Source organism: Suricata suricatta, chromosome 3 (assembly GCF_006229205.1).
Source record: "Suricata suricatta isolate VVHF042 chromosome 3, meerkat_22Aug2017_6uvM2_HiC, whole genome shotgun sequence".
In the NCBI taxonomy this organism is placed as follows: Eukaryota; Metazoa; Chordata; class Mammalia; order Carnivora; family Herpestidae; genus Suricata; species Suricata suricatta.
Genome location: NC_043702.1, coordinates 85,671,030 through 85,693,249, shown reverse-complemented (window position 1 = coordinate 85,693,249; position 22,220 = coordinate 85,671,030). Strand labels below are relative to the sequence as shown.

The 22,220-nt window shown below is 34.0% G+C and overlaps 1 protein-coding gene across 1 annotated transcript in view; it reads right to left on the bottom strand.

The window, feature by feature from the left end:
- The window catches only part of LRP1B (LDL receptor related protein 1B), a 1,807,041-nt gene that overhangs the window by 633,911 nt on the left and 1,150,910 nt on the right, over positions 1-22,220 (bottom strand). The window contains exons 22-23 of the mRNA XM_029933319.1: positions 9,838-10,038; positions 4,692-4,937 (exon numbers count right to left, since the gene is read on the bottom strand). Coding sequence (XP_029789179.1) covers positions 4,692-4,937; positions 9,838-10,038 — 447 coding nt within the window. The remainder of the gene's footprint in view (positions 1-4,691; positions 4,938-9,837; positions 10,039-22,220) is intronic.

Below are 22,220 nucleotides of genomic sequence, written 5' to 3'. Positions count from 1 at the left end.
TTCACTTTTTATTCTTCACTATATTTCTGACCTCTTTCCATTAATTCTCATCTTCTAGATTTGGATTTCCCTCTCTCTTTTCAAGAAAAATATCACATCCCTTCAAGTTTCAAACGATGATAAACAGCCAGAGAGAGGGCTGCCATCATTATCATAACATCTGTGACTCCTGGCTGGGACTGGGTTACAGATGCTACCAGTTGGAAAAGGAGGACTACGTCTGGAAGATATTGTGGAGAGATAATTAGGATATGAGGAGAAGGGCAGCAAAGAACTGGGAAGTTGACAGTAAGGTCAGGGGATGAGGCCTGAAGGCCAGAAGACTGGAACCACTGACAGGACAATGGGTAGTTGAGAGATAAGAGAAAGCTACATTTCAACCAAATCATTCTGAGGTGACTTGGTGGTATCTGATGAAACAGAACTGGTTAGGGGTGCCTGGGTGGCTCAGTCAGTTAAGCGTCGCCTTCGGCTCAGGTCTTGATCATGGTTCATGGGTTCGAGCCCCGTATCAGGCTCTGTGCTGACAGCTAGCTCAGAGCCTGGAGCCTGCTTCAGATTCTGTATTTCCCTCTCTCTCTGACCCTCCCCTGCTCGCACTGTCTCTCTCTGTCTCTCAAAAATAAATAAACATTAAAAAAAAAGAAATAGAACTGGTTAGTAGGAAAGACGGTAGCTGTAAATATGAATGCCACAGTCATCAGATCTGAGGTGATAAAGGAAGATCGCCAAGAGATCATTTAGGGGTAGATGTAGATGATACTTAAGGTGTGAGTAGTGGGCACAGCGCACCAACGGATCGCTACATTTATGCAGCAATGTGTTTGTAAAATTGTGGATTACATCCATAATCTCTTTCCTTAAAAAATGATGTAAATTGAATTAAAAATAAGTATTTTTTAAAGAAGTCACAATATTTTATTTTGGCATCTGATATAATTTCCACAAAATATTTTGTGATTTGGCTAATAAAAAACAACACATATTTATTAAAAAATCTCTCTCATTATTTCTTGTTCTTAGAAATTTAAGGAATATATATAGCACATATAAAAATGTATCCTATTTTGAAGAACTAATAATTTGGTGGGTGGGAAAAGATAAGCATACAAAACAACAACAACAAAAAAGATTATATCCAAGGCAATATATATCAGGAAAAATATTTTTTCTTATTTTAGTTCAATACCTGATACTCTCTTCTCTAAAACACATCTTGAAGGGGTGTTTGGGTGGCTCAGTTGGTCAAGTGTCCGTGACACCTGACTTCCACTCAGGTCGTGATCTCATAGTTTGTGAGTCCGAGTCCCACAATGGGCTCACACCAACAGTGTAGAGCCTGGGGCTTGCTCTCTCTTTCTCTCCCTCAGTCCCTCTCCTGCTTGCACACTATTTCTCTCTTTTTCTCAAAATAAATAAATAAACTTAAACTAATAAAGATAAAAAAAAATGCATTTTGAAGCTGTTTTATTTTTAATTTTTTAAAATGTTTTTTTATTTATTTTTGTGAGACAGAGACGGCACGATCAGGGGAGGGTCAGAGAGAGGGGGAGATACAGAATCTGAAGCAGGCTCCAGGCTCTCAACTGTCAGCACAGAGCCTGAAGTGAGGCTTGAACCCACAAACTTTGAGATCAGGACCTGAGCCAAAGCTGGATGCTTAACCGACTGAGCCACCCAGGTGCCCCTTGAAGCTGTTTTCTAAGTGAAAGTCACCAATCATCTTTTGCCTGAAAACATTTTAACTGGTCTCTGCACTAAATATAATTTTTAAAATCTAAAAATTGAAATATAAGAGAATAAGAACCAAAAAAAATTTGGTAGGGAAATCTAATTCAGGCTAAGAGAAAATAAGAAGGGATGCTTTGATATTCTTTCTAATGTAACTATAAATATGCTACAAATTTGCAAGTAAATTGTCAACAGAAAAGAAACTAAATATTTTTTAAAAATGCAATCAGCAGCAATATCTTGGGTGTTCATCATATAAAGAAACCAATACTGCATGAGAAATGTGATTAATACATTGCATATTTAAACAGAAATAAAGTATTGAAATATCCAAGAAAAAAGGTTTACAGATATATTAAATAAAAAACTCAGGATCATAAAAATAGTATTTATGGAAATCTTTATATTTAACTAACAAGGTGTTAGGAATGAACTTAGAGAAAATGCAATCAGTTTAGCAATGCAGCAAAAGCCAGACTGTAAGGAATTTAGGAAGAAAGTAGTTGAGATATACAAGAAAATATGAAAAAACTATATAAGATTCAAGAGAAAAAAAGTGGGGGAGTCATGGCTCTAATTTGAAGCGTAAAGAGTACTATTATTCTTTACTTTTAAAATGTCAAGAAGAATAAGCACACGTACTGCATTCAATAGGCAGGACACATTTTAAAGCAGGGACTCAGCTTAAAAATGATGGGGAGAGTAACAAAAGAAGAGCAAGAAAAAATAAATTTTATTTTCAAAGTCCAATGGTTAATGGTTAATTCATTTTTATTGAACTCTGAATCTACTAAACGTTTTCAAAAAAGAAAGGAAGAGAATAAAATACAGAATCCTTTTTTATATGTTAAAATTGGTTTAAGTAAAAAATAATCTTCAATAGGTAACAAAACCTGTATTATCTGTAAAAATATAAATGCTGACAATGGTATTTGGTATACTATATGTTTCAGGAAGGTAAAAATTATGAGCAGGTTAAATTCTCCATGTAAGAAAGCTCCATATTATCTTTAAAAAGTAAAATATACCTTTGTTTACCACTTAAATTATAAACAAAGCATGTGTAAAACACAACGATCACCGCAGTGAGAACTGACCCAGCACTGTTAGAGTCTCTACAGAGCTGAGAACAGAAGGGGCCATTACATTAGGAGAATTACCTTTTACCTGGTCACTTATTTTCAAATGTTGAATTATTTTAATGTTGAACACGAGTTGTTACTGATTTCATAGAACACAAGAGCAGTCTAATAAGTCAATAATCTTGTCATCTGTATCCAAAACCAGTTATGGAGCAATTCTCATGTCTGAGGTAAAAATTTGATCTATTGTTTCCCTAATCCAAATCATTACGATAAATTGTTATTTATTTATTTTTTTTAGGCTGTCATGCCAATTACTTTGTACAAGATTCTTAGAGGAGAAAGAGTCACAGAAATGTCTGCAAAACTTATGCCTCTAGGCATACTTTAACAGCCAGAAGAAACAACCACAAAACAGCATTTGAAATAAAAAAATGAAGTAACTTAATATTCTCTAAAATATAATGCTTTTGATTATGTATTATTTTTCTAGAAATGGGCTGAATATAATGTAAAACACAAGAGAAAAATCTATAACTTGATTTTTGACTTCAAGATGCTTAGTATTTCATCAGAGAGATAAGGAATAAAGAAAGTAGATAGATAGAAATATAAAATAAAATTATAAATAATAAATATATTATAAATAAATATATAATATAAAATATAAATAATTTTATGAAATATAAAATTTAAAATGTGGACACATTTTCATGGACAATATATTCTAGACATAGACAGGAGAAACAGAGAACAATATCATTTGAAAGAATATTCTTTTAAAGAAGAAAGGTTAGAGCTACAGGTCTTATAGAATATCCAGGAATTTGGGGTGCTTGGGTTGCTCAGTTGGTTAAACATCCAACTTCAGCTCTGGTCATGATCTCACAGTTTGAAAATTTGAACCCTGTGTTGGGTTCTGTGCTGACAGCTCAGAGCCTGTAGCCTATTTTGGATCCTGTGTCTCCCTCTCTCTCAGACCCTCCCCCACTCACACGCTCTCTGTCTCTGTCTCTCTCCAAAATAATCACTTAAAAAATTTAAGAAAAGAATATCCAGGAATTTTAGAGATAAAGAGGGGAAAGTACAATCTAAGTGGAAGGAACAAAATGAAAAAAGTTTATGATATACAGGTTCTTAGCAGTCTGATGAAGTGTGCCACTTATCAGAAAGTTTAAAAAGCACAAAAACTGTATGAAAAGGGTAAGAAAAAATATATACATAGACACAGGAATCAAATACTGTATATTGAAATGTGGTTACCAATATTAAACAACAACAAACAGTTTTATGTAGCCTGAGCCCAGGGTCACACATAATGACTGCTGGCTGCAGGATTACAGTTCAGAAGTCAGGTTCCATAGTCTCTGCTTGTTTTTCCCACTGTGGAATCAGACCTAGAGATCAGCAGAATGTTCTAAATGGGCAGTTAGAATATGAACACTGCCAGAGGACAGAGATGATTTCAAGAGTAGAAAATTTATAATTGGAAGTATGGGCCGAGACCAGATTTTTGGAGGGTTCTAAAATCTCGCAAAGAGAAATACATGTAAATGTTTTGATGAGTACAAAAACAAGCCTGTAGGGAGGATGATGATGGAACAAGCATTTCGGGAAGGAAGAAAATAGCTGATAGACTGTAATTATAAGGATTACAGTAATATGCTCTGTCCAGAAGATTTTGGAGTAGTTCTAAAATGACATACTATTGTACTTAAACACCTTATTTAAAATTAGCTGAATCCTTTTATGAATTCACTAAAGCGTTTTTGGATTATTTTCTCAAGATCTATTCCTAAAGATAGCAAGATACACAACACACAAAGATCAGAAAAGCACTTGCTCTTCTTCAGTCTAATGAAACACACATCTACTTACGGACACTTGTGCAACTTTCACCGTCCACATCCAGTTTCCACCCCTCATAGCATGAGCACTTGACTGTGTGCTTGTGCTGCTCACACACTTGACTGCACTTCAGATGACTGCTACAATAATCTATAATTTCACACGTTTTATTGTCTTTGCTTAGTTGAAGTCCTTCAGGGCAGGAACAGACAATTCCTCTTCCAGGAACAACAGAACAATGATTGCTACAGCCTCCATTGTTCAGTGAACATTCGTCTATAAAAGGAGGGGAACAGATTACAAAGCATTATCAATTGTTTTGCTCAATTAAATACTAATCATTGAATCCATTCTCTAAGGCTGGAATTACAGCAAGGATGTTATAAATGAATAGAAAAAAGCTGTCTGGATTTTTTTTTTTCAGGGATTGGGGTAAGCATGAGAAAATAATTCATCAAATAACCAAATCCTATGTGATAGAAATCGGGAATGCAAGGTGTTCATTTCTCTAAAACTATAGAGTACACATTGTTTTATCCCATAATGTAAAGTGTGTTCAATGGCTTATTTTTTTATTTATATTGTTACTGGGAAGATTATGCTGAGCCTTCCAGCAGTTATGCAAAATCAGTTGCTAAGGTCTCCCCAAAGGACATACATTGATGATCTGAAAATTTGACTTATCTCAGTGTTTATAAACAAACAGGCATATACATATAATATTTACATAAATTTCTACATCTGTAGTCTGATTCATAATGATAATGCAGGATGGGTTAGTTTGCTTTTTACTGGCGAGAGTCATTTATTTTTAAGCTAGGTAAATTATACATTCTGCCCTATATGTGGGGTATTATGATTAATTCAAGGAGGCCATGAAAGCATAGTAAATAATATACATATACAAAAAAAAGTTGACTTGGTATTTTGAATACAGTACAACAGTAGTCAACAGTACAGTATTTTGACTACAACAATGAGCAACTAGTATCTATTTCATGGATAATATGACTGGTTTATAAAGAAAGAGACCTTTTCTTTCATGGTCCATATAATTGAGAATTGCATTAGATAAATATTTCAGATTCTATTACATTATGAAATTGTAAGCTCCATGAAGGGATACAAAATATCTGTTCTGTTTAGCAGTGTATAGCCAATAGCTAGCATAGTGGCTAGGTCAAATATTAGCTGAGTTAACAATATTTATTGAATTATACAAAACATGAAGCAGCACAAAGCTGCCCCAAAATTGGTCCATTTCTTGTCCTGTTGGGAAAATTTCAAGATGACATACTTATGCCCTTGATGACAACAGCACATAATTATTTGTTTCAGCCACACTATTACCTATCCCAGTGTATTATTAGGTGCATAGGAATAAGGATAAAGAAGCCTTCCTTTCCTTCGCTTTAAAAATATTTTAAGTAGTTTTCAAAGTCTATTTAATTAGTTTTCTTTTTTGAGATATCCTGAAAGAGAATACAGTTCATTGATTGGCAAATTGCAGTAACATTTACTTATATTCTTCAAATGTTTCCAGCTGCCTAGAAAAATGTATCTAGTTCAAAAGTTGAGCTTAAATATAACGCTTTAAAAATATTTTCTACATTTTTAAAAGTTCTATATGGGTCAACTGTTCTTCATACTATTTGTCACCATACAATTTGTTACAGTAATAAGAAAAGGAAGATGATTATATTAGCTATTTTTTCCTAAGAATTCAATTCAAGTTTGGTATTATTTTAGAAGAAAAAAATAGATTCATTTAGCTCCTCCAAATATGTTTGTTCACCCATAATTGTAACCATTTCAAAACAATAGTCATTTTAAAGTATTTGCTCCATTTTAGTTCAACTGACATTCTTTTTCAAGAGAATTACGGTAAAGAAATGTCATCATACATAGCAGGTGAGAAACAATTGTTTCAGTTCTTTTATTTTATTTCCAATATGACTGTTCTCTTAATACTGAAGTGTCTCTTTCTGATACTATCTGTGAATTAAGTCAGATTTAAAAAAAATAAAATTTACATTGAAATCTAAAATTGAATATATAACTTTAATGTCAATATTTGTTTGGGTAGTCCTTTATTAATTCCTCCTTCGTGTAAACCTGTCATCAAATCCTGCAACTTTCTTTCACATTTTTTATTACCTAAAAAAGAATTTCTCATTGATCTAATTCCAGTCAGCCTCCTCAAAGCCCTCTGCTCAACTAGTCTTCAACAACGGCTAATAAAAACTGCATACCCTTAGTACAGATAATTTCAAGAATTTCAATTCCACTTTCTTCCCCAACCATAACCCTCTGACCACACAATAAAAGACTCCAAAAAACACTAGCATGGTTTCTAACAGCTCAGGACTCCAGCCCTGCTTAAAGTGCCTAAAGTGCCTGGTAGTGAAAGCTCCATGCTGCCAGGGGAGGGTACTTTTTGTTCCAGCCGAAGCCTGGTGATAGGCAGACAGGCCTCTGCACCCCATTTAGAACAGTTACTTTAGAAAGCTTGTGAGTATAACTCGTTTTCTTCACCTTTAAGACGTAAATCTTCAACCACCCAGAACTGTTTTCTTAAGGACCTGAGAAATATCTTTGAAGTGCAAATATTCAACCAGATAACGCTCTCACTCTCGTCCCCAGTCATGTGCACCTCGATTTGACTTGTACCACTGTCTCAAGTCAAAGATCTGAGAAACATACTTCTCTGGGATAAGCTCCGATGAACAAACCCAGATGGCCCGCCCAGTCACAAGGGCCAGCCCCTCACCCCCCCTAGGTGCTATTCCCTCAGCATTCTCCAGCTTTCACAATGTTTCTGGTCTTTTGTTTCAGTGATATGGATTTCAGTTCACACTGAATATTCTTTGCAATTTTTGCAATAATTAATACTGAATAAAAACTTTTTATGTCTTCTATTTATTTTTGAGAGACAGAGAGAGACAGTGCAAGCAGGGGAGGGTCAGAGAGAGAGGGAGATACAGAATCTGAAGCAGGCTCCAGGCTCTGAGCTAGCTGTCAGCACAGAACCTGATGTGGGGCTCCAAACCACAAGCCATGAGATCATCACCTGAGCTGAACCTGGACGCTTAACTGACTGAGCCACCCAGGCACCCCTACCTAATACTGAATAAAATCTAACCATATCACTTTAAGTAGTGTCCAGCTTTGTTAATCTTTCACGTATCCTTATGGCATGGATCAACATGCTTAAATGATTCTTAAATGATTCTAGATTTTCTCTCATTTGTTTCTTAAATGCATATCCCTTCTCTTTTGAAATCAGTTGAAAATCTCCCTGAGATAGAGTTCAACACTTCATTTCATAAAGGAGAGAGTATATGACTTCATTATGCCGTAGTGCTAAAAGCAGGATAGAAATGTCTTTTTTATCTTCTCTGATTGTCCACATCTAACTTTATTGTAATCTCTTTCGCTCCTATAATCCTCTGAGATGTTTGAGCAAATTTCCTAAATTGATGATATAGTGACTTGAAAGCAAGAATTAATTTTCAGTCTTGATGTAGAGAAAGAAATAAATTCAGAAGAAATCCCCATTGCTCTTTTATAAGACTAATTGAGAGAGCAGAGGATAGGAAAATAAGGCTGTGTTTTCATAACACTTTTCATTTTTCTTGATTTATTTTATTTTCTTCATCTTTTATTTACTTCATTAATCTGAAGGGTGAGAAATGCAGAAAAGCACTAATTTCTGTTAATACCTTTAGTGCACCTGGCATTATTAATATCATTTCCTGATAAATAGCATCATCCCAACTTTGTTATGAGGAATCTGACATTTCCAGAAATTAAGTTATCTGCCTAGGTGATTTAACTGAAGTAACTGAAGAACAGAATTTAAACTTGCCAACGTCTCTCTTTTTCTATATTTACATATTCTAAATTTTAAGAATATTGATAGTTTCCTTCTTTCAGAATTCCTCTTACAACCTTCATGAGCAATGCTTACATACGGTAATGCAAGAGATATTTTCATCCACCAATCTTCTCCATAAAGGAGAATAAGCTGGGAGAAAAAGAACTACAGATAAACTAAATCTGTCACCTTGTATTTGTTATTTAATTTCAGTGGGGTTTTTTTGGGGGGGGGAGGGGAGAGTGGATGTGGCTGAAACATCTTGTTTAAATTTAGCATCACTGAATGAAGACTGTTGCATTTACTATTTCAAGGTTATTTTACAGAATCACAGACTTTTTGCAAGAAATGACATTTATCACATAAAGTTAAAGCATAATAAGTCTTTTTTTGTATCACTCAGTATTCTACTAGTGCTTAATTCAGATCAAAATATGATAACTTTAGGCTTAAATGTAGTTGTCTTTTCTATTTTCAATTAGATAGCTTCATCATTTCCTAAAGCCATTTTCTCACAGTCACAGTCATCTCATTATTGTTCTTATCATTCTGTAAACTCTTCTTCATTACTCTATTGATGTCACCTTCAGTATTACCTAGAAAACATATTTTGAAAATCTCCTTGCTAAATGTCTGATCTTCCCACAGAGAAGGAAATGTAATTTTCTTTATATGTTCTAGTCGGAATAAAAAGAAAACTAGTCAAAAGTGATTTCAAATCTCAAAAGCTATCAGGCTGAAATCATCATTGTAACTAGATAAAACATACCAAAGAAAGTTATTGCAAAAGGACTAAAAACTTCAGAGAGAATTATATAAGCTTGAATAATATTCGATTGGATTTGTTATTCAATCTCTTCTTTTCCTCTATTTTTAAAAAAGAAGTATTTCCATTGTGATATTTAGGAGGTATGATAAATTCCACTGGGTGGTAGTAAATGCCATCCATAGGTTGGTAATAAGAAGGTTCTTGTTTTGAATGACTCACTGACAAAAAATAATCAGTTTAATTGGGGAAACAGCACTAACCATTAAGCGATCTAAATGATGAGCATAACTATACATTGAAGTTGGTTGGATACAAACCAACCTTTTCTGCTTTGTTTTTAGAAATTTCTGATCATATTTTATAAACTTTTACTAGACTTACAGTCCCTGAAAAATAGAGTTCAACACTAAAAGTTATATCTAAAGGAAATAAATGGAAGGAATGTATGCTACTATAATAAAGAGCAGCAGGCGGACTAAACACTTCTAGTCTCACTCAACAGAGAAGCAGATCAGAAAAACATGCATTACCACAGAGATCGCCTTCATCAGACCCATCAGGACAATCCCTTCTCCCATTGCAGAGTTTCTCTGGCTGCAGGCAGGCTGAAGTGTCATTAGCACAAGGGTACTTGGGTGGTCCGCATAAGAAACTGTCACAGTCATCTTCATCTGACTGATCTTCACAATCAATATCTCCATCACATATCCATGCTTTGTTGATGCATCTCCCTTAAGGAAACAGAAACATCATCCATTAACTTCTTGTAATTAAGTCACTGTAATAATGAGGAGTCAACACTACCTTTAGTCAGAGGTAGAACTGTTTGCTAATAGCAAGAAATGTATTTGCTGATAGTTTGACACTTTTTTTCATGAAGGCATTTGAACAGCTCTTGCCCTACTTGTTAAAGTGATCTTAGCATTAAACCTTTAGTATTTTCCTTGATTTCAAGTTATTAGTCTGACCCTATTAAAACATAGTCTGTGACTATTTGAAACTTTAGTTATAAGACTTTTAAAAACAAACTTTAAACAAACGTTTGTATATAATTCCCTTCAAAACCCTAAATTCAGGTAAATGTTATCAGTATCATTTAAGCAAATGTTTTATTTCATAGGAGAAAATGTCCTTCTGTTTACATTTATAACCTTAAGACCTCAACTCCTCTTCATAACTAGACATGTATATTCCCTCTCATAAAAGGATATAAATGTTACTAAAATTTTTAGTAGCTAAGGTACTAAATATGGGCAGAATTTATGGAAATATGTTTTTATTTATTGATTTTAAAAGGAAAAATGATTATTGTTTAGCCAGCCTTTTTAAAATTAATAATATGGAATGCATAGGAAGCAATGGCCATGTCTATGTAAATGTTTTTTTTTTAATATAAATTACTCCTCCTTTCCAGGATGTTTAGATTTTTCTTCTAATTAATTTATCTATTCTAGATTATGCGATGCTAAGGTATAATGTAAATTTAAAATGTACCTGAAGATAAATACTAATGATTAGCTGACTATATACCTACAACTCATAAAATGAGTAGGGCAAATGAAAAAGAAATGAACAATTTTAGACTGCATAAGTCAAAGAGTCTTTCTATATTCAGAAGTCTGCTACAACCTAAATTTTAAATAACTAAAATATTGGTGGGGCTCAGTCTGTTGAGCGTCTGATTTTGGCTCAAGTCATGATCTCACAGTTCACAAGTTCAAGCCCTACATCAGGCTCCATGCTGACAGCTTTGAGCCTGGAGCCTGCTTCAGATTCTGTGTCTCCCTCTCTCTCAGTTCCCCTCCTAATCGCTCTCTCAATCTCTCTCTCTCTCTCTCTCTCTCTCTCTCTGTCTCAAGAATAAAGATTAAAAATTTTAAAAAATATTGGTGAAAGGGTTTTCATTTGCAGAAATATATGTTTCTATACTATTATTTCAAATAAGAAAGAACAGAAATTTTCAGTTCCATGGTTAATATAAATGCATTTAATAATCAATATTAATTATAGATGAAAACATTCTTAAAATAGGAAATCATGGATACTTCACTGATCAATTTAATATAAATGGAGATAAATTATATATTTTTGCCTTAACATCATCAATAAAACTAATGATGTTAGTATTTATTTTGTTTTGGAAAGACTAATATAATTAGATTACAGAAATAAATGAGGTATAAGATTAGAAGAGTATCATTACATGCAGTTAATATACTCATATAATTTTAAAATCAATAAAAACTAATTAAGAACTGTAAGAAACTAAGAATTCAAAAAGTATATAGTTAGTTTCAAATATTATACCAAAAAATCCATAGATTTCATACCTAAAAAGAGACTATAGTAGAAAAAAAGATGGATTTAAAAAATCACCATAAAACATAGTATTTGGACTAAGCTAAACAAGAACTCTATAGAATTTATATGCAGAAAATTTAGGAGTCTTCTAAGAAACCCCAAAGAAGTCTTGAATAAAGATGTAATTTGCTCTTGGATAAGATTTATTAATTAATAATAATTAATACAATCTCAACAAAATAGGAATAATATTATTACAAATCTGTAAGTTTATCCTAAACTTAAGAAAATAAAATTGCAAATATCATTTGGAGTCTTCAAAAAGTGAGAAGATAATTGATGAGTAGGAACTGTTAATGCCAACTATTTAGAAGTATTTTAAAACAGCAGTAGTCAAAATATTTTTAACAGAATATCAATCAACATATCAACAATTGAATAAGGTAGAGCTGTCACACAATTATGAAGTATATGGTTTTAATATACAAAATTGGCTGTTCAAATAGTAGAGATAATGGAAATACAAATTTGATGATGCTAGGAACATTGCTTAGCCATCTGGAGAAAAAAAATAAAGCTGATTCTTAATCCTTACACTAAAATATATTCCAGGTAGATTGAAGAAGCAAGCATTTCATAATAACAATGATAAATACACACATGTTCTAGAATGAAATAGATACAAAACAACAAGAACTTGAAATGTTCATTACACAAACCCAGAAATATAAAGGACACATTGATAAACTCAATTTCATATATATTTTTGATTCCACATTGCAACAATATAATCCATATATAAATTCAACAAAAAGTGGTAACCCAGAAAAATATTTTACTAAAACATTTTCTTTAAAATACAAAATGGCTCTTACACATAAATAAAATAAAGATCAATATACCAATACAAGTGCAAGATTTACAATGGATAAATAATGACTTACAAATGTAAGATGATGAAAAATACCTTTCAATAAAAAATAAACTAAAACAGCAATTTGATACCATTTTTCTTTACCAGATTAGCTTAGATTTTAAAATTGGACAATATAAGGATAGATTTGACAAAGGTATAACATCTCCAATGTTGATTAATCTGCAAACTGAGACAATCTGTAGAGCAATGTTATGAATTCCAGCAGATAAGAAATGTAGCAACTCTTCACCACAGGAATCCTAATTTTAGAATTTTTTTTCATTAACAGATTTGCCCAAATGCACAAAGGTAAGATACAAAAGCATGTGTTGCTGCTTTCTATATATAAGCAAAAGACTGACAACAACTTAAATCAAAATCACAAGACTGGTGATACCACTTACAATGCATCCACACATTGAAGTTATACACTTGAGTGAAAAAGAATGAGACAATTCTTCCTAAGTTAATACAAAACAATCTCCCAAACTTATCAATAAAAAAGGCACAAAATCAAGTGTTTTCTTATATCATAAAACGTTTTTATCAAGGACTATATTTCCATACATGTATCAGTTTAAATATAAAGACAGGTTTGTCTCTATGTGCTTTCTGGGGGGCTACAAAATAGCTAACAGTCATGGTCTCTGGTAAGGAAGACTTGAGGAACTGGAAACTTAGAGTAGGAGAGCAAGACTTTTCAATGAATCCATCTGTGCTATTTATTTTCCTTCTACCATATTTCTGCATAACTTTCCCAATAATGAAAACCTAGTTCACTTTAAAAATGGTGGTGATAAAATGTATATACATGTGCCATAAAATTTGATAGTTTCTATGAATGTGTTTTATAAAAATCCTATGTTGAGGTTGCTCTGTGACTTATACTTCTCTTGGAACTTTAGGAAATATGAGAAAGTCCTAAGACCCATTCCTTGCCAGCAAAAAGTATATAATCTAGTTAGCAAGACAAAGTTAATGCATAACATATAATTTTAGACTGAAGTATGGCATTCTATATTTAAGTATTAAATTGTAGGGGGTCATCTGAAAGTATAATAGAATGAAGGAGAGCTCAGGAGTAATATAGTCATTCTATTTCTGGTTTGGTAAATCAAGATGTAACTTCTTTCCATCCCCCTACCCACTCCCCAGACATCCCTAATCCATCATGATATTTTTAACCACTGACTCCAACATACCCTTAGAATTGTTTCAACAAACCTGTCCATAAACCATTATCAATCTTTTAGAGTCAGAAGAGCAGTAAAACCTATTTCCCATCCCTGACCTAAATGCTGCCTGGAAAAGGTAAAGAAAAAAATGGTATTCAAATGAGTATTAATTTTAACTCAGATTATGCTACCAGATACATAAATACATGTGGTTACGTTTCTTAGATAAAATTTACAAGTTTAAATAGCTCTCTCCTCTCTCCAATTTTGTAGGGGATGTTTGAAATGTAATTGTTTCTCCCTTTCTCATTTGTTTGGTTTTAATTCTTACAAAAATGTAGGTAAGAGGGTATACAAGGTTATAAGTTTAAATGTCTAAATCATGACCATTCACTGGGTAAAACCTAACAGCAAATGATCTTAGTAATATGCTGAAAGAATGTTGATTTTTACTTGATTCATATTAAGACAAATCCTTACATACTCATCATTAGGTGTTAATATTTTGAAAGAATAAATATTACAGATTTCCTTGTTAAAGCTTCCTCCTTTATATATAAGAAACTTGAGACTTAGGGCAAATTTATATTATGAAAATGAAATAAAGAGTAGTAATATTAAAATGTGTTATAGAAATTATAGATTTCCAAATTCTAAAAACCCCAAAGCTTTAAAAATAAATTTTAAATGTTTATATTTAAGTTCAAATATCTAAGTCAATTAGTGTACTTTAAAAATAATGGAGGGCACTTGTGGGGAAGAGCACGGAGTGTTATATGGAAACCAATTTGACAATAAACTATTTAAAAAATAAAATAAAAAAATAAAAATACATTATATGCTGAAAATAGTATTAGGTGTTCATTATTAAGTTGAGTTTTATATAATCTTTTCTGATCTATTTATAATGATGTTTTGAACTTGATTACTATGTGTGCAAGAATGTTATTGAATTTATAGTTGTACTCTCTGAGCAAAGAGAATAACAGTAGCCAAGTAACAAAGCAGCAAAAAACAAATAACAATCAGCATCTTGGTATCATGAAAATTAGAGAAATCACACAGATGTGCTAACATTCACATACACTCAGGATATTATAAGAGCTGTTTTATTTGTGTTATCTTGAAATTTCTAGTTTAGGATAAAAGCCAGTACAAAGTCAACACATATAGGAAAATAAAAAAATTTGTGGAATCATTAGAAAGTGTGAAGTTTTCCAAAATAAATTTATATGATCAATTCTAGAGTTTCACTTTCTCTGTTAAAATGTTTTGGCCATTAAAAAAAGAGATTTAATTTGTAAATTGCTGGACTCATTTTTATCTTAATAAAAGACATTATGTGTTATAACAGGATAGTTTCTATCCTGGGATGTTTGGCAGTTAATATTAAGAATATGACCATGAAGAGCAATGAATCTTTGAGAAAATTCAAGTGATTTACTCAATAACATAATTTCTTCTTGAATACTGGTCTACTAGCCTTCAATACTACCTACATATTAGTTATTTCTCTAATAATTTTTGGCTTCAATTCAATTCAGTAATTATTTTTGAGTATAATGTGTTTGTCTAGCTACTGAACAATGTAGAAAGACAGGAAAGACAAATTTCTGACCTTGGGGAGTGATGTCTAGTACTGGTAAATGTTCTACTATTGAACATACAAAAAATAAGATAAAAGCCATATAATCAGAGTGTGCCATGGAATTTCAAAAATAGAAAATATATATGACTGGTTTGAGAAAAAGATTTACTAAGATGTTATTTGGGAAGAGGTTTTGAAGTGTGGAAGTAAATATTACATATGAAAACAGAAAACCAATTCATACAGACAGCTGACTCAAGTATACAGTTGTAATATTTGGATATATACCCTCTGCAAAACAAAAAGCAAGTAAAACAGAAAAAGAGAGATAATTTAAAAGTGCGCTGATTACTCTTGCTACTCAACAGGAATAGATCAGGGCATAGAGAGTGGGAGTAAATCATCTCTTCCTTAATTTGGTCTTGTCTCCATTTCTGAGTGAAAACACTGAAACTTCGATTTTACATATGTACTCTTTATGACAAAAGTTATTTTCTTAATAGCACAGTTATATGTATAGATTTTCACCAGAACTATAAACAACTATAATATATACAGTATAGGATGATATACTGAGTACAATAGATGATTTTCAATGGCTATTTTGAATACATGATGGTTTAGCTTTATTTGCTGAATCTAATCCACACATAATGTGCAATTCCTATGTAAATTCATAAAGTCAAGAAGGCGCAGGACTTGCTCCAGAAGCAAAAATAAGGTAGTTTGAAGTCACAGTTTATGAAATGTTGACTGCAAATTCATGAAGTGCCTCTTAATCTTACAAAAATGGAGAAAACCATGGTAAGATTTTTGAGAAAGTATGTGCTCAGGTCACAATTTATGAGGTAAGAGGGAGCCAAAGCTGTGTGGAGAATGGATTGAAGCTAATTATTGTCAGGGCAGACACAGCAGGCCACGCAGTGGTCTAAGTGACAGATAATACAAGCTTATTGTATGCTATAATATGTGAATGGAAAGAGCGGAATGGTGATGGTAGATAAATTGTAGAGGTAGCCATCAGTAGGACCTGAAAACATGATAAGAATGTCAAAAGAGGCGCCTGGGTGGCTCAGTCGGTTAAGTGTCGGGCTTCGGCTCGGGTCATGAACTCATAGTCTGTGGGTTCGAGCCCCACATTGGGCTCTGTGCTGACACCGCAGAGCCTGGAGCCTGCTTCAGATTCTGTGTCCCCTCTCTCTCTGCCCCTCCTCTGCTCGCTCTCTGACTCTCTCTCTCAGACTAAAATAAAGACCTTAAAATTTAAAAAAAAATGTCAAAAGGTACTTTCTGTTTTAAATCCAAATATTTAGGAAATTGAAGGTGTTTATATATATATGTGTGTGTATATATACGTATGTATATATATGTGTGTATATATATGTACATATATATATATATAAAGTTTGTTTATTTATTTATTTAGAGAGCACAAACGAGGGATGGGAAGGAAGAGAGAAAAAGGGAAGGAGGTTGGGAGGCAGAGAGGGAGAGAGAATGAATCCAAGGCAGATCTCACTCTATTAGCACAGAGCCTGATGTGGGGCTCGAACTCCTGAACCGTGAGATCACAACCTGAGCCAAAGTCAAAAGTTGACACTTAAGTGACTGAGCGACCCAGGGGCCCTAAAGATGTTTCTAAAAAAAAAAATAGAGAAATGTGGAAAATTTTCTGGCTTCAGAGAAAAAGTGGAATGCACAGCATTCAGATAGCATTGGAAAACAAACTGGTTTAAAGCATGGGGTGAATTCAGTGATGGAAATTTGGGAGACATTTATCTGGAAGTGATGGTTAAAAGTCTGGGAACAGAAGAGATTGCTATGGATACCTTACTTGCAGAAAGGTGAGAAGGAGCAAAACAAAGAAATTAAGAGAAAAATTTCTATAATTTCTGAAACATCCTTTCAACAAGTATTTTTTTTACTTAGATGTAAGGGCAGACAAGAAAAAGCAAAGTAAAAGAAAAAAAAGAATATAAATGGAATGTAATAGAGAACAATGCAATATAAGAGTTCATAAGAAAAGGTTTCAAGGACAGGACATTCTGACCTTGCAGAAAAAGGTCAAATGTTACAAAGAAAGAAGTCAACGTACAGTATTAGTCAAAGGTTGGGGTGCCTGACTGGCTCAGCCAGTGAAGCAGGTGACTTGATCTTGGAATTGTGGATTCGAGCCCCATAGGGGGTGTAGAGAATACTTAAAAAAATTAAAACAGTCTTAAAAAATAATAAAGTATCATTCATCAAGATCATATTATGTAATAGACACTTACTATATGTTCTATTTATTATTATTATTATTATTATTATTTAATCATTATCAACATAATCATTTTACAGACTAGAAAATGAAACTTAGAGGTGTGGCAATTTATCTAAACTTAGGTAGTTATTGAATAGGAGAACAGGACTCAAGACAGAGAAGAGTATGGACTACGAAATCATCCTTGGTGACCACCAAAATAGCAATTTTCATCAGTAGAGATAGGGTATTAGATTGCAAAAGGTAAAGGAATGGATGAATGAGAGGTAACATATCTAGGTATACTACACAAGATTGTTTGATGAAGAGAAGGAGGAAGATAGAAAATTTAATAAAATCAAAGAACTGTTTTTGAGGTTATTGGACTAGGTGTTTTACAGAGAGGGATATAAATTAATATTAAAGAAAAGTCCTTTGGGCAAAAATATTTTCTTTGAATACAGGATTGAAGAGAAAAAAGCACACAGCAACATGTTTCAAACTGCTACTTGGAGACTCAAAAGAGAAATACATAAGTTTCATAAGAAGCAATATGCTAAGTATTGTACTAGATGTACAATCCAGACAGTGGAAAGGTCACCATGTTATTTTCTTTGAAAATGAATAAAACTATTCTTAGGATTGGCTATAGGTGGGGGGGGTAGAGAGGAAAGTGCTGTATTTAGAAATTCTTCCTATACAATTCATCATATAATTTCAATAAAATCACTATTCCACTGGAGGAAATATATGTCGGGAGCTACCTGAACTCACTAGTTGAGTGAAAATTCCTGGTGAGGGTATGGCAAGTTTGCATGGTCTCTTGCCCCCAGACAGCTACCAAAATCTACCCTCCTGTAACTTTCATTTCTGCTTGGGCACCAAACCTCGGAGTGCTTCGCTGATCAGTGTCAGGCGCAGCCTGAGCCCTTGCCCTGTCCCTGAGGCATGATTGCACCTGGTCATGGAAAAGATGAGTAAACTAGATACACCCTAATGCGACGAAGGCAAGCAACATATAATTTTCCTCCTAGCTGAGCAATTAACTGATAACTGACTACTTTCTGAGCCTGGATGCCTTTGCAAAAGTCACTACTGCAATAAAATGTAACAATGGTCTTTGAGACTGTGAGAGCTTGCATTATATTTCCTGGGAATCCTATTTTTCTGGGAACTTTCTCTTAGAGTTGTAAACAGCCTAATGACCCTTACTCATAAAAAAATGACCTTTACTAAACAATGCTCTTTGACTCTTGGTTAAAGTTCTCTTCCTTAGGGCTATACCTGAGATTTTGTAAAAAACAAAAAACAAACAAACAAAATAACAAAAACCCTACCATATAATAGCATCAGTGCCTATAGCTAAGTTTTTTTTTTTTTTTTTAAGACAATCATTACTACTAGAATTATAACTTCTTCAGAACCCATGTCCTGGAAAATTGTAAAAATTATCTATGAGAAATCATTTACTGTTCTTTCTGCTCCTTGTACCTTAAACCATAAATAAAGCTAGAGAATCAGAGCAAATATGCCTGCATGGTGATCAGAAAGAAACTTGAGTCTCTCTCGCTGACGTCGACCATCTTTCAGGGAACCCTGGACCTGCTGGAACTGGACTCCGGCAGAATATTTGGTCCTAATTATTCAGATTGCTTTTAAATAATGATTAAATTCACCATTTCACTTTGTATTTACTGATACAACAATGGGGAAGAAAAAGAAAACAACGTAATCATGGAAAAGAGTAACACTTTGACGTTCACAGAAGCCTGCAGAGGATTTTCATTACACAGAGATCAGCACAGAACAAGCTGCATATGGAGCCAATGTCAGAGTTAAATCCCCATGTGTGCCAGTGAGTTTTGCTAAAGAGCCTTTAGTCCTCAACTCTTAACCTTGCCCTGGAGCTTGACTTGAAAATGTATGTTGCTTTTTCCAATGGAATCTAGAGTAAAAGTTATATGGGTCAGCCACAAATTTAAAGATGGTCAATCATAAGAGGAGACTCTACAAGTGTGACACTGTCTCACTTGTTTTCCCTAGTCATCCATTCCCCATCTTTAGAGACAAATCTTGATAACAAGTTCTTATGAGTTCTTCTAGAAATGTTTTATTTTTAAAAAGTTTACTTGTATTTTATTTAAAAAATACAAATATTACATACTATGCCCCCCTATTTTTTTCTTTACTTTTTACTCAACACTTAATCACAGGAAACTTCCATGTCCATGTATTACAGTGATTTCCCATCTTTGAAGTTGCCATAAGGTACTCTACTCTATGGATATACCATAATGTTTGCATCTGGTGCCCTATTTTGGCCTATGTAGGCTGTTTGTGACAGTTATTAAAAACAACTTAGTGATAACTAGCAATAAAAAAGATGCTCAAAATCATATGTCACTAGGGAAATGCAAATTAAAATAGCAGTGAGATATCAATACACACCTATTATGTGCTAGGGTCCCCTCACTAAGGAAAGAAAAAAACACCTCCAGGTAGCCTGGGCATATGTGTATGTGACAACATCCCTCGTAATCCTGTAACATGAGACTACTTAATCCGACTGTAACATGATGCCACTTAATCAGACTGCATCATATAGGGGAGACAAAGAAGTAGAAATTATACAAAAACACTATGCCACATGGCATTTGGGGCTCAGTTCTTTGGGTATGAACCCAATGAGCCATGCTGGCACAAATAAAGTTGCTTCCTGGAAAGAAAGGCCTCTGTGTCACGACTCTCTGGTGTGAGAATCCTGCTACAACTGGTGAAAACCCAAAACAGGCTGGGGAGGCTATGGAGTGACAGGGACTCCTCGGTCATTACTGGCGGGAATGCAAGATTAAACAGCCACCTCGGAAGACAGCATGGTAGTTTCTTACAAAACCCACTTTTATCATATGATCCAGCGATCATGCTCCGTGGAATTTACCCAAACGAGTTGAAAATCCGTGTCTACACAAAAACCTATATGTGCATGTTTATATCATAATTGCCAAAACTTGAAAGCAACCAAGCCATCTTTCAGTAGATGAATGGATTTTTAAAAAGTGTGCTACATTCAGACAACGGAATATTATTGATTACTAAAAACAAATGAACTCTCAACCCATGAAAAGAATAGAAAAGGAAATTAAATGCATGTTACTTAGTGAAAGAAGAAAAAGCCAATCTGAAAAGGTGACATGCCAATTATTCCAACTACATCATATTTGGAAACAGCAAAACTACAGAGACAGTAAAACCATCAGTTGTTGCCAGGGGCTGGGGTAAAGGGAATGTGAACAGGCTGAACACAGGACTTTTAGGGCAGTGAAACCATTCTTTATGATACTTTGGGGGCACATGGCACATCATTATACATTTGTCAAAATCCACAGTTTTTACAACATCAAGAGCAAATCCTAATATAAATCATAGACTTTGGGTGATGATGCGTCAGTGTAAAAATGCAAGATCATCTGTAATAAACCATTTTGTTGTTGGATGCTGTTAGTACAGGAAGCTGTATGTGTAGGGGTTGCAGGGGGTATATGGGGTTTATAAAACAGGGGTATATATAACATGAGGTATATATTACTTCCTCGCACTTTTGCTGTGAACATAAAACTTTTCCAAAAGTTAAGTCTAGTTAAAAAAACAAAGCTCTCACAGGAATTTAATTGTATGGCATATCCCATGTCATTCAGTTCTAAATATTTAAACATACATATTAATATTTTTTATTAATCTGTTTATTTTGAAGTACAATTTTGGTTTTCAAACTTATGGCTTTCTAGTCTTTTTGATGCTGATTTCTTATTTGACTTTTGTGTATGGAGAATATGTTCTGTAAATTATCAATTATTTGGTATACAGGTAAGGGTATCTATATACTTAAGCTTATTAAACACCTTGTTAAACCTTTAAAAATAGCATTTGAATGAGTATCTTTGTACATGTCACTCCTCCAATGCATTAAGGTGTATTTGAAAAAAAATTTTTAATTCATTTTTGAGAGACAGAGAGAGACAGTTCAAGCAGGGGAGGGTCAGAGAGAGCGAGATACAGAATCTGAAGCAGGCTCCAGGCTCTGAGCTAGCGGTCAGCAGAGAGCCTGATGTGGGGCTCGAACCCACAAACCGTGAGATCCTGACCTGAGCCTAAGCTGGACGCTTAACCAACTGAGCCACCCAGGTGCCCCACATTAAGGTGTATTTGTAGGCTAAGTATTAGAGGTGACATCGTGAGTGAAAGTGTATTCACATTTTATTTATTTTTTATAATAGTTTATTGTCAAATTGGTTTACATTTAACACCCAGTGCTTCTCCCCACAAGTGCCCCCCACCACGACCATTACCCCCACCATGACCATCACCCCCTTCACTCCCTCCCCCTCCCCTTTCAGTCCACGGTTCGGTTCGTTCTCAGTTCAATAGTCTCTCATGATTTGTGTCCCTCACTCTCCCCAGCTCTCTTTCCCCCTTCCCCTCCCTGTAGTCCTCTGTTACGTTTGTCCTGTTAGACCTATGAGTGCAAACATATGGTATCTGTCCTTCTCTGCCTGACTTATTTCACTTAGCATGACACCCTCGAAGTCCATCCATACATATACATACATACATCTTCTTGATCCATTCATCAGGTGATGGACATTTAGGCTCTTTCCATAATTTGGCTATTTTAGAAAGTGCCGCTATGAACA